Source organism: Telmatherina bonti (assembly GCF_933228915.1).
Source record: "Telmatherina bonti genome assembly, chromosome: 2".
In the NCBI taxonomy this organism is placed as follows: domain Eukaryota; kingdom Metazoa; phylum Chordata; class Actinopteri; order Atheriniformes; family Telmatherinidae; genus Telmatherina; species Telmatherina bonti.
Genome location: NC_136620.1, coordinates 19269212 through 19282818, shown reverse-complemented (window position 1 = coordinate 19282818; position 13607 = coordinate 19269212). Strand labels below are relative to the sequence as shown.

The 13607-nt window shown below is 43.3% G+C and overlaps 1 protein-coding gene across 1 annotated transcript; it reads right to left on the bottom strand.

Moving 5' to 3' along the window:
• Window positions 1–8687: 8687 nt before the first annotated feature.
• Window positions 8688–12156, bottom strand: LOC306768370 (retrovirus-related Pol polyprotein from transposon 412; the record flags this gene model as incomplete). Its single annotated transcript, XM_079256701.1, has 3 exons — window positions 8688–8741; window positions 8884–8963; window positions 9078–12156. The coding sequence occupies 3 exons, from the start codon at window positions 12154–12156 to the stop codon at window positions 8688–8690; spliced, it is 3213 nt and encodes a 1070-aa protein (XP_079112827.1).
• Window positions 12157–13607: the final 1451 nt, after the last annotated feature.

Here is a 13607-nt window from a genome sequence, read left to right as displayed (position 1 = left end):
TTTAACATTTTTATTCATGTTCTCAGGTATTTAAACAGATCCATTTAAATAAAAAAAAAAACAAAAAAAAAAAACAACAACAATCTGTTCTTCTAAAGACAGACCTGTAATTAACTAAAAATGCCAGGACAAACATTGTTTGCATTTTGGATGCAATGTCATTGTCTTGACGTAGATTGTTATGACTTCATCATACAGGTTATTCTGGACATTGTCTTTTCTTTGTTATTTACATTTAGTTTTACGCCATTTATATGTAGTAATTTCATTCTGGTTCTTTTAATAGAAATACCATTACCTGAGTTTCATCCGAATCTACAACACAGTGTATGTTAAGTACAATAACCTAGGAGAAGGTGCAACAGGGCTGAAGCATTTGTGTGTATTTTATTTATTTATTGAATAATTATTTGAACCTTAACCACATGTTCTTTTATATTGTATGCAAAACCATGGGTGTTATTGTGTTATTAAGTGTTTTAATGATGCCCTCTGGAGGGCCCAACAAACCCTTATCAAAGGTGCCCAAATTAAAAACAGGTGTGCTTTTCTCCAACATGATTTAGACAGAGCCAACAGAGTGGCAGCAGACTAAATGTACAGAAACAGGCCCAAAGCAGAGGCACACCACGGGACCATGGGGGAGTGGAGGCTAAATTGTGAGTACGAAGTGCAGCCGATCCAGAATCTGTTAGATCACTCAACTCTGGGCTGCAGGAATTCCATGTTGGCCCGGGATAAGCGCTGTTGGACAGCACAGTACCACCACTCCAGGAGGTGCATGGACTGAGAAGGAAGTACCTACCCAGACCACAGGCAGTGGCGTCAGTCAAGGACATTTTAGGAAATATACTGAGGAATCTTATCAGAGGGGTTTTTGTCAATGTCTCTTCAAATAAATTGTTTTAAAATTTGACTTTTAGCAAGGTTTTAAATCTGCCAGCCCTGGTTGAAAGAACCTTGCAGCTCATAGAGGCTGGGTCCTTATTCAAGATTTTTGCATTTTTGAGGGAAAAAAACCTAAATAGCCACTGTATGAAAAGCATTAAAAGAAGGCTGCAATTATCAGAATAACAAAGTATGTATGTGTGTGACAAACCCACCTTGTCACGCACCCTGCCAACCAACGCCCAGCGCTCACCCACACCCACACACACCTACTGACTATTGTTTCAAGGATCGGCACATCACCAGTAACACACTCGCAGTCCCACGTAGCCACCACATGCCAGACTTGCCACCTGTCAGTTAGCAAACTTTCAGGAGTGCACATCAGTGGTCTCTGCTGATACTAGGAGCAGGGTGCAGTTATTGGGGGTAATTGGGAAAGTTCCTGTTGAGGGGATGGGTTTTATGTTTATAAGATGCTCATTTATGAGCTGAACAGGGTGGAGATTGAGAAGCTGTAGAGCGTAGTGGAGTGGAGAGATTTGTTTGTAGAGCTGGAAAACCTTTGGTGAGAAACCAGTGTATATACCGTAAATATTGCAAATATTCTACATATTTGATCACTGGATATATCGCTGCACTGTGGAGGAACTGGTTTTAGAGCACACCAAAAGGAGCCACGACTCCGCCATATTCTTGGACAACACAGAACCCCGTCACAGTGTGTTTTAATTTTACACATTGGATCACTTGTTAAAAGTTAAGGTTGGATGGTGCAGAACCTCAGTTTGATGGAAACAAATTGAGAAGGTGTTGGGCTCGGATTTGGATATATTTATATTTTGTCATCTGCTTCCTTGAATCTATGTAGAAATATGCTATCACAGGAGATTAAAGAAATGTTTAAAGTCATCATTTGTGTATGTGGATACACAACATGTGATGTCTATGGAAGTAGGAATTTAAGTAATTAAGTCCCAAATCATCATCATCATGAAACAGGTAATTGTCATTGACCTTATGAAACTCGTCCTCGGCGAAGTCACATTGTTGCACATTGACAGCTACATTGTTTACCAAATAAGTTACCATGCATCATTAAGCAGGAACACAATGCAACATAATGACAGCAATTTCAGAACTGACACAAACATTTAGAGTTAATTTATCAAAATAAACTTGTGGGCAGATGGCTCCAAACAAAGTGTCTCAGGTACAACAGCATCACAGGCACATGTCTGCACATGAGGAAGACATGAGCAAAATTGATAAACGTATTCTGTAATGAAGCAGCCATGTTATCTTTATTTTTACAGTTATTTGTATTATTATTTCATCCCTTTCTGTTTTTAAAAGGTCAGATACAGAAAGAATAAAAACTGTTGTTTTTTTTTTTATGTGTGCACATGGTACATATAACCCTTCACTGAGTATTTTATTGTGATGGGTTTCCAAAGATAAAGGGACACTCTTGGGTGTGTGGGAGAGCTACAAATCTGCCCCCAGGCAACTAACATGGGAGATTAATTATTATGATTTAAAAACTAAAAATTGCTGTACAAGAGAGCCTCACAGTGTAAAATGAATTCTTACACTGCAGAGAAAGCAAGAAAGTTATTGTTACAAGCTATGCTGCCATTGGATATTAAATTTTATAGTTAACTAATAAAATTAACTAATAATAAATAGCCCTTTTCAAATCTTTCAGGGTTTATACATTGCAAATCCCATATCATATGGGAAACCAACAAGGTCACAATATATTATTCACTTGCTATTTGTATTTCTTTACACTGCAGGTTGGTGAAGTTACCAACTGACTGGAGCTTGTGCAGAAATGTATCAGTCTACCTTCCCATCGCTGCATTACAGCATACGCAATAACACATCTACCATTTTCCGGTGTCCTCACTTCAAAGCTTGTTGGGTTTATGTGGGTCCATCACACCCAAATCAACGTTTAGTTTTGTATTTCTGACAATAAAGCTGCAAGAATAATGTTTAGATGAGGGTTGGGACTTAAACAAGTTAATTATGATAAATTAATTACGAAATAAAAAAAAATTGACATGCTAAAAATCGCAATCTGTATTCCAAACAACATGGAACAATTGCCAGTTATTATTATTTTTTTTATTATTTTTATTATTATTATTATTATTATTATTATTATTAATAATAATAATATAATGATAATAATAATAATAATAAACTATTTAAAAAGTTTAAAGTACTGTGACATGTGCTGTTAAAGTATTTAACTTTTAAAGTACTTTAAACACTTGAACTTTTGGTCTGTTGAGTTTTGGCCAGAGATTTTTTCAATTTTTTCAATTTTTTTTTTTCTTTACTATTTTGATTAAAAATGCAGTTCGATGCATTTTTCCAGACATTAATAAATCTTATGTCTACAATATTATTGTTTATGTCTATTATTTAAATTTATCATCCACAAAAATGCATTAAAATGTTGCTTGTTTGTTATGCAATTAAAATGTGATTGAGAATACTTAATTTATTACACAGTCAGAAACAAATTAGATTTAAATATTGTAGTTTATATATTGTAATTAGTAGTTTAAATTAAAAAAAACACACAGCACTAACAAATTATTTCTATCATTTCTAATTATTTCATATCAATTCAAAAACCATTCAGAACTTTGTGGGGGAAAAAAATTACAAATAAGATGAAACGTTTGTTTGTTTTTTGTTTGTTTTTTTTAGCTTCCCCTAAGTGTTTCAGTTGTTTCAAGGGGCACTTATAAGAGGCATTGCTTTTCAGGAAGCTAATAGCATTTTCAAAGTCATGAAAATGGATTGGCCATGGCAGGATTGTGTGCTGTCTTCCTATATTTCAGCTGATCCATAATAACAAAGATAATAACAATGATTTATTTTTCTCACATCATATAATATATGACCAATCAGTTACCAAGAATAAGCAGTGAATCACCTCAATGTGCTGGAGTAAAAGTCATATTGCCCGCCTTCATGGCAAACTAGCATGCTATGTACTGGTAATGGTGAGCTGAGCCATCTAATGACACTGTATGATTATAAACACCTTAACATAACTTTTTAGTCACACTCCTAAAAACACCTCAGTCGCCAACACTGATGTTTTCCTTCTCACTGCAAACTTACTTTTCATTGTCCAGTAATCAACACCGAACCATAAACGGTGAGCATTAGTAAACGACAGGTTGAAGCAGTCAAGCACCGAGGGTGTCCCGGCCTCACACTTTCAAAGACAGAACGCTCTGATTCCCACCTGTCAGGAGGTAGCATGTGGTGATTTATGACTCCGCGCTGAGCGAGCGCAGGAAGAGTGGATTTCATTCCAGTGAGCTATATGGCGTCTGCCTTTAAACTAATTTCTGCATACTGAAGTACTTTCACTACCTGCACTTGTGTCATTTTTCTTAATGACTGTTAAGGGGAGGCTGGGTGAACAAGGCAAACAGGCGCCGCTCCACCACAGGGCCACTGCAAAGAATATAATATAGATGAGGGAAAGAGGAAGGGTCGGTCGAAAGACTTCAGCAGGTATCTGAATATTCATTCCAATCCGACTAAACCGCTCAATGATTAATTGCATGGCTGAGGTGATTAAAATATGACTGACATTGTTGAAAAAGCAGAACTTAGTCAAAGGTTGCTGATTTGAGTCAAACAACAAATGATAATCCTTCTGTTTGAGCAGACAGAAACAAGTTTTTGATTTTGTCACGAGGAATTCGAGGTTTGCTACTGGACAGAAGAAACATGTTTTACTATCATATAACACAGAAATAAATCATTTAGTTATATAATTTGCCATTACTGTAGTAAGCCACAATCTATAATTGACCTGTAGAAATATGATCAGGGTCACTGGATGCAGGAATAGCTTTCTAGTGATGCTTGATTGCCCGGGGTATTAAGTCTCGACCCAGTTGTGCAGCCAACCAACCTGTAGTGGTGCCCCACTTTCTGGCCTAATCTGTCACATTGAGACTCCTGGAGATTCATTTCCTATGAATTCCACTTATTTCTCCTGGGCTATTATACCATGATCAAAGACTTACCTGTTACGTCATGCTGGAAAGAAGCAGGCTGCATTTTAATCTTTCATTATGATATGATGACGCTGGTAAGAATTCATACTGTTTGGAACTCTTTTTTTTTTTTTTAACCCCATCACAAAGACCTGACACTGAGATTATTAACCTCAAAAATGATCCATCTCTGCCAAGCGTCTGACTCAATTTATCTCAGCAAATACAAGGAGAACCACTCATCTGTGTCCTATATATTACACAGAAATAATATCAAGAAACCATGACACAGATGGCCTGCATCTATTTCACACAGGCAGAGAAATCCTCCAAGAGGAATATATTTCATCCTTGACTCCAAGTGGGAGAACCTGTGTTAATTTCCTTTCCTCTCAAAATTGATTAGTGGATCAGAGGGCTAATTCTGCCCTGGAGGAGCTACATACAGACAGAGGCTTCCCACGAGCCCAAGAAGAAGTCATCCATAAACCACACGTCAGCCCTGTTGCTTGCTAACCCCCCATCTCACACCAGTGAGCCCACAATCCTATCCTCTACAACGGTTGCTAAGGTGCTGCGCTGCTTTTCCCCTCAGTAATTTAAAAGTAATTGGATAGGAAGGTTTGCTTGAAAAGGAGGAAGAGGGGCGGAGGATATAGCAATCCAGCTGGACTCCATCTGGCATTATGGCAGTGAGGAAGTCCTCAGCTTGCTTGTCGACACTGTTTGGCAGATTTAAGGGAGAAACGGCTGCTGTCAGAAGTCATCACGAGAGAGGAAATAATCAGGAGTTTTTCAGGAGACAAGCAGCTGAGCAGACTGTGCAGAAACTTATTAAATACATCGATCAGCCATGAGATTAAAACCTCTGACAGGTGATGTGAGAAACACTGTTAAACTTGAATAGTTAGGGACTCCACATGGCAACAGCACACCTCTGCAGTAATATACCCCAACAGGACCATTCAAAAATGTCATCTAGGGGCTCGGAGGTTTTCCCCAGGATCAGTTAGGGCCAGACGTCAGCTGTGGCAAGCCAGAAAAATGGAAAAAAACATCAATGTACAGGGTCAACTGGATCTACTCTAGCTGCCAAGGCAATTTAAACCCCACCTAAAATGTTTGTTGTCAATTCAGTGACTCATCAGCTCTCCTTGGGTAGCATGCAGAATACCTTCTCAGTGTGAGGTTTGTAGTCGGAAGCAATGGCTTTTTCTCTTGCAATATTTGTGTTACATCTGATCCAACGATAACTGTGTGGTGCAAACAAACACATTAATGTGACATCCTTCATACTGAAACTATTCAAACCTCTTCTGGTTGGATGGAACCTGGGTGATGAAGTGGTTTTGCAAACATGTTTACCTGATGTAGTTTTTTTGTTGCCTCTAGTGGACAGTGTAAATAACTGGGAAGTAGTTTTTGTTTTTGTTTACCTTGTTTTACCAGCATCACCACCTGAGGCCTGTGCTGCTAAGATGGATTTTTTTAGAGGTAACTTCATGATTGGCTCTAGGTTTTCCATACTACAGCTGGCTCACTTCCTACCGGGTCAGTCACCATGGCTGACCTGATGCAGAGCAGGTTATGTTCTGGATAACAGATAAACAAGTATAAAAGCACCACCTCCTACCAATCAGTTCCCTTGGAAAATGCCTTGCTCATAATCACAACGTTTATGAGCAGATCTTGAGAGGAGGCTTCGGAGAGAAAGAGTTTTTCGGGATAGATGCATCCATTTGATGATGAAGCAAGTTTTTTCAATGTTCACGATTGGTCAGAGGCTGCAAACAACCTTTTATGAGTTCGCTCTGATCTTGATGGAAAACACTGAGTTGATTTACTGAATTAATAACCAGCTTCATAGTACCACTTATCCAAATCCTGATTGTCTGGATAAGTCAACCCAGGTAACAGAGATATAATCCAGGTTTGGTAATCTTGTTTTCTAGGACAGGCATCTGATCTCACAGAAATATGTAAAATATTCACAAGGTGTCAGTACTTGTTTCATGATAACTTGAAATTACACTTATCCACAGGGATAGTTGAAAAATTGTACATATGGAGATCAAATCTCGAGCTGTTACTATAAAAACTCAATCAGTATCTGGTAGCACAGGCTGCCCATTACAACCTGCTTTACTTTAATTTCTTTTTCTCCTGGTTTTTTCAAAACATCTGTCTTTGTTAAATATAGAGGTGCCAATGGTCTTAGCGTTAGCTGCTAATATGGGAGCTGATACACTGAAAAATAACAAGTGAATTCTTTACTTTATTTATACTAAGACATTCTACTGCTGCACACCATCAATGTTTTTGAGTTCCACACAGTGATGATGCAGCTTCCAGCTTTTAATGCAAGTTGCTGACAAGAAAGCGATGCAGTATTTTTTCCATGTGTGGCGAGACGGGGGAAGTGTGTGCATTAAGTTTTGACAACGCCACTCTGGGACTTTCACCCCGAGATTAATGTAAGCAACCCCGACCTCAAGGCCTTCAGGTTCGTTATACTAAAAGACGCTTGAGACAAGTGTCCGATTATAAAAGAAATAATTTTATTTAAACAAACATTAAGATAAACAATTACCTAAAAAAAAGAGTCTGCATTGAGCTTACCGGGGGGATGAGTGGGCTAAGCCAAGGTGGAGGAATCTGACAAAACAGTAAGGGCCACCCCAGGCACACGTGAAGGACTTGTTCCGTTCTCCCAAGACACACAACACAGGCACACGTGATGAACATGCAAAACAGGGAGTGGGTAATCACACCAAACGGGATCCGACACCAAGGCAGCACCACTGCCACCACAAGCTCTCAGACCACTAGGGATAAAAAGAAACAAAAATGTTAAAACACACTTAACACAATAAAAAAAAAAAGGAACAGCTGCAGGTCAGCTGCAGGGCAACGAGTAGTGACACATCGCCTCTAATGCACAATCTTTGTAGACTCCAACGCAGCAGCCGTGAAGGCGAAGCAGCGCAAACTCCAGCTTGGTGGAGCGGGTAATATCTCCGCCACGTCAGCACTGGCGAATTTCATAAAACCAAGCAGTTCTTTAACAGTAAGCAAAGCAGCAGCAATGTTAGGGAGATCAGCAGAGCAGTAGTCAACCAAGGCACATCCAGTGCATTACAGCAATCAGCTGACTGCAGAACCGCTGTGCTTTACAGCTCTCTGATTTTCCCCTAGAATAGAAAAAAACAGTAAAGTAAGTGTCCCATGCAAGTAGAAAATCAGCCCCCCTGTATCAGATTTACATACCAGGATGCAGCGTTAGTCTCGCAGAGGAGTCGCGAGCAGGAGAAGACGCAGCGTGGTGCGCTACCTATGAAAACAGCCACTTAAACATGTATACTACTTAAAATATAAGAAACCCAACTAAGAGACCTACCACAGCGATGCAAATATACGGCCAACTCCGCTTTGAAGCAGCGAGGGACCTTAGTGATGGCCGGAAGTTGCGCAGTCAATCAGTCACACAGGTGAGCGCTTGCTGTCCGTACCTGGCTCCGCTGTTTAAATATGTCGCCCCCATCAGCTGATTGGCCAGCAACGCAACCACCCATCTAATACTGCCACAATCTACCCGCCCTTTTAGATCGGCGCCCCGACGAACAAACAGCCTTACTGATCAATCCCAGGGCCTGAAGAAGGCAGAGACTGAAGCAGAGGCAGAGCTACAAGAATTAGCCTCGTGTATTGTTGTTGACCTTGGAAGGTGGTTGATGTTGGAATGGTGACCAGCAGTTGGCCTTAAAGACCTTCGAACCACAACACCCCCACCAGTTGGCTGGGTTGGTTCAGCAACTGCGGAGACAGAAGGACGGCTCTCCGGGGACAATTGGGGACTAGGGCTGACAGCCCTGGTGGGACCCCCTTGAGAACATGAGGGTAAGGGTATGTCCTCAGTCAGGTGAACTGGTTGACCCCTTAGGGCAGCTACGGATACCTGAGGTGTTTGTGCAACAAACAGATCGTAGTTACAGAGTGAATCATCTGCAGTCTGCTGCTCATCATGCGGCGGACTGGCTAAAAGAATGGCAGTAGGTGGGGATGCCGCAACCCAGACCTTTAACAGGGAACGATGAATGTGCCTGATCTTTGTTAAGTCATCTACAGGGGCAATTGTATAGACTGACCCACCTTCTTTTGGTGCCTTCAGGACACGCTGCACCACTGGATTCCACAGGTCTTTGATTTTGTGCCGTCCCCTTACACTAAGGTCACGAACAAGCACAGACTGACCTTCAGCCAGAGGAGGATCCCGGACATGCTGATCATGGTCGCGCTTTCTGCGATCAGCAGCAGCTTTCAATCGATCTTTGGCACCCTCAAATGCCAGCTCCAACCGAGCCTGATGCTCTAAGATCCACTCATGGACATTCCCCCCAATGGGATCCTGCACCCTGCCTAATAGAAAATCAACTGGCAGTCTAGGTTCCTGGCCAAACATCAGAAAGAAAGGCGACTCGCCTGTTGTCTGATGAGGAGTGGTGTTATGACAATAAAGCACCTGTGGTAAGCAGGAGCTCCAGTCTAGTTTTTGTGACGCAGGCAAAGTGCGTAACAGGTTATGTAACGTCCTGTTAAAGCGCTCAGCTTGCCCATTGCCAGCTGGATGATACGGGGTAGTTCGAGACTTCTCAATTCCATACAAGCCACAGAGCTGATGGATGAGTAACCCCTCAAAACTTCGCCCCTGATCGGAGTGTATCCGGGCAGGGACTCCAAACTTGGAAAACCACTCTTGTACCAGCACCTGTGCCACAGTGGCTGCCCGTTGGTCACGAGTGGGAACTGCCTGAGTGTACTTGCTGAAAACGTCAGTTAACACCAAGACATTTTCTATTCCATTGCGAGCTGGTTCCAGCACTCTGAAGTCGATAGCCAAGATCTCATTTGGTCGTGCGGCCAACAAGTGCCCCATGTGGCTACGAGCAGCTGGACGTGTCTCCTTGGCTATTTGGCACCTTTCACAGGCTTGACACCAATGAACCACATCAGAGGACATACCTGGCCAGTAGCAACGTGCCCTGAGTAAGGCGAGTGTCCTTTCCACCCCTTGATGCCCATGCTCTTGGTGCACCTGGGTCAACACTTCCTCCTTCAGGCCACCAGGCAACAACAGCTGTAACACCAGCTCTGCACCATCAGGCCGGTACACCCTACGATACAACACACCATCCTTTTCGGTCAGGCGGCTCCATTGCTGCAACAGGGCCTGCGCCAGAGGTGATAGTGATTTTCGCTGCCCAGAGTTTGGACGCTGCCCATGTCTCCAGAATGGCAGTACTTCCCCTATGACTGGGTCAGCCTGCTGGAGTGTACACAAATCCGTAGGTGTACGCTGGGACAAAGCAGTCGCAGAACCCTGAGTCACCTCCCCATTTCCCCGGTGTAAGGCTTGGTGCAGTGGTTTTGGTAGAGAGGTACCGGACATGAGTTCCTGAACCTCTTGGGTGCCAGGTGAGTGCAGACGAGAGAGAGCATCAGCATTTTTGTTGCTTCTTCCTGACCGATATTTGATGTCAAAGTCGAAGGAGGCAAGCTGGGCTGCCCACCGCTGCTCAGTAGCACCCAATTTGGCAGTAGACAAATGGCTAAGGGGATTGTTGTCGGTGTACACAAGACATTTATGACCCAGCAAATACTCCCTGAACTTTTCGGTCATGGCCCACTTGAGAGCCAAAAATTCAAGTTTCATGGAACTGTAGTTTGTCATGTTGCGCTCAGTGGGCCTCAGTCCTCGACTAGCATATGCTATCGGCCGTACCTTTCCTTCCTGCTCTTGGGACAGGACTGCTCCCAAGCCATTATGGCTTGCATCCACCTCCAAAATGAAAGGCAGAGAGAAGTCTGCATAGGCTAGGACAGGTGCTGTAGCAAGTCTAGCCTTTAAATCTTCAAAGGACTTCTGGCACTCAGCTGTCCAGCCCTCAGAGACACCCTTCTCTCCCTTTTTCCCAGACCGCTTGCTACGATATTCCGCCACCAATCGGTGCAAAGGGGCAGCCAACTTGGCAAACCCCTCTACAAACCGGCGGTAATAGCTGGCAAAGCCCAGGAAAGAACGCAGCTCAGTGACCGTAACCGGTGGTTGCCAGCCAACCACTGCTTCTATTTTACTGGGATCGGTGGATACCCCCTTGTCAGAGATGATATGACCCAAGTACCGCACCTCTTGTTGGAAAAAGGAGCATTTGTTAAATTTCACCTTCAGGCCTTCTTGCTTCAGCCGTCCCAGCACCACATCCAGCCTCTCCAGATGTTGCTGCACTGTGGAGGAGAACACCACAATGTCATCGAGGTAAAGTAACAACGACTGACATTGCTGATCCCCGAAGATGCGTTGCATCAACCTCTGGAAGGTGCTAGGGGCATTACAAAGCCCAAAGGGCATCCGATTCCACTCAAACAACCCAAAAGGGGTGCAGAAGGCAGTTTTGGGTTTATCCGGTTTGGTGACTGGTACCTGATTATACCCGCTAGCCAGGTCAATGGTAGAAAACCAACGGGCGCCAGTCAGGGCATCCAACGATTCCTCAATGCGTGGCAGAGGAAATGCATCCTTTCTGGTTTTGCTGTTGAGCGGTCGGTAGTCCACGCACATCCTTAAGCTACCATCTTTCTTTCTCACAAGCACGATCGGTGAGGCATATGGACTACTGCTCTCACGGATCACTTGTGCTTGGAGCAACTGATTTATGTGCTCTTTTACCAGCTCGTAGTCAGAGGGTGGTATACGTCTGTAACGCTGCTTAACTGGGACCTTGTCTGTCAGAGGAATATCATGGGTGATCAAGTTGGTACACCCCAAGTCACCATCATGAGCTGAAAACACAGATGTATAGCTCCTCAGAAGAGACCTCACCTGTCCTTGTTTACCAGCGGGTAACTGAGACAAACTCATGCTCTCAATCTGGTCCTGCACAGAGGGGACAACGGTTTGTGAACTCACTGTGACCACCCCAGCTGGCACCTCAGTGACACCTGCAGGCAGGCTAACAACATACACCAGGTCCAGAGTGCCAACCAAAGTACGGGGATAAAGCAGTACATCTGTGGAACCGACATTCACCACTGGAATATAAGCCGTACCTCTGATGACACGAACCAATGAAGGGGAAGCCAGCAGTCCCGCAGGTAGGCCAGAATCCAAGGGCTCAAAGAGCACAGTCCCCCCAGAAAACTGCTCTGAGCAAGTGGCAGTCACCAGCTTCATTGTACCACCTGGGATACAGCAGGCACGCTAACCCCGAACTTTTACCATCCCTGGAACCTCTGGTAAAGGCTGTGCAGCAGCCTGATGGCATTTATGCAGTGCAAACTCCAGCTTGGTGGAGCGGGTAATATCTCTGCCACGTCAGCACTGGCGAATTTCATAAAACCAAGCAGTTCTTTAACAGTAAGCAAAGCAGCAGCAATGTTAGGGAGATCAGCAGAGCAGTAGTCAACCAAGGCACATCCAGTGCATTACAGCAATCAGCTGACTGCAGAACCGCTGTGCTTTACAGCTCTCTGATTTTCCCCTAGAATAGAAAAAAACAGTAAAGTAAGTGTCCCATGCAAGTAGAAAATCAGCCCCCCTGTATCAGATTTACATACCAGGATGCAGCGTTAGTCTCGCAGAGGAGTCGCGAGCAGGAGAAGACGCAGCGTGGTGCGCTACCTATGAAAACAGCCACTTAAACATGTATACTACTTAAAATATAAGAAACCCAACTAAGAGACCTACCACAGCGATGCAAATATACGGCCAACTCCGCTTTGAAGCAGCGAGGGACCTTAGTGATGGCCGGAAGTTGCGCAGTCAATCAGTCACACAGGTGAGCGCTTGCTGTCCGTACCTGGCTCCGCTGTTTAAATATGTCGCCCCCATCAGCTGATTGGCCAGCAACGCAACCACCCATCTAATACTGCCACACATGCTTGGATGTAAGAAAACTAAATAAATCAGATAAATGGATGTAAAAGCACAGAGACATTGGAATATTGGTGAGAAAGCTGAGGTTTATTAATCTGAGGGCTCATAATCAGATAACTTCCATTATCTGTCTAGTTCAGTGGTTCCTAACCTCAGTTCTCCCAAAGAACACAGAGGGTCCTCAAGGTTTCTACTAATCAGAGCATGTATGATTTAAATTAAGGTCATGTCCACACAGAAACAAGTTCAGGTGTAGTCAGAACCGACTCTTGGCATTGGTAATATCGGTAACTGCATCGAGATCCACATGCTGGAAAGGGTGCAGCTGTAAGACGTCAAAAATAACAAAAAGCTCTGACTGGTGCCAATTTTCTTGTGGGCTGTTTTATAATAAAAAGTGTACAGGTACAGAAAATATTGACAGCAACCCCAGCCCTCATTGTTTGCCATTATCTGATTAACCTGGCCAGAACCTGACCTATACAGTACACTGCAAGAGAGGGAGGGGCGAGTTTAAGGGTGCATCTCAAGCACAGGTTAATATGTTAACAAATGTTCGAGCACTTGGGAGCGGCTCTCAGAAAGTTTGGAAAAGAAGAGAAAGAAAATAATTTTTTAGAGTAGAATATTGTGGTTTTATCAAACATTAAAACGTAGTTCAACTTTTTATCTGTACCAGCCGGAGGCACTAAGCTGGAAAAGAAGCAGCTTCCTCCTGTGGAATCTGTGAAACTTTACAGCTGTGGAGC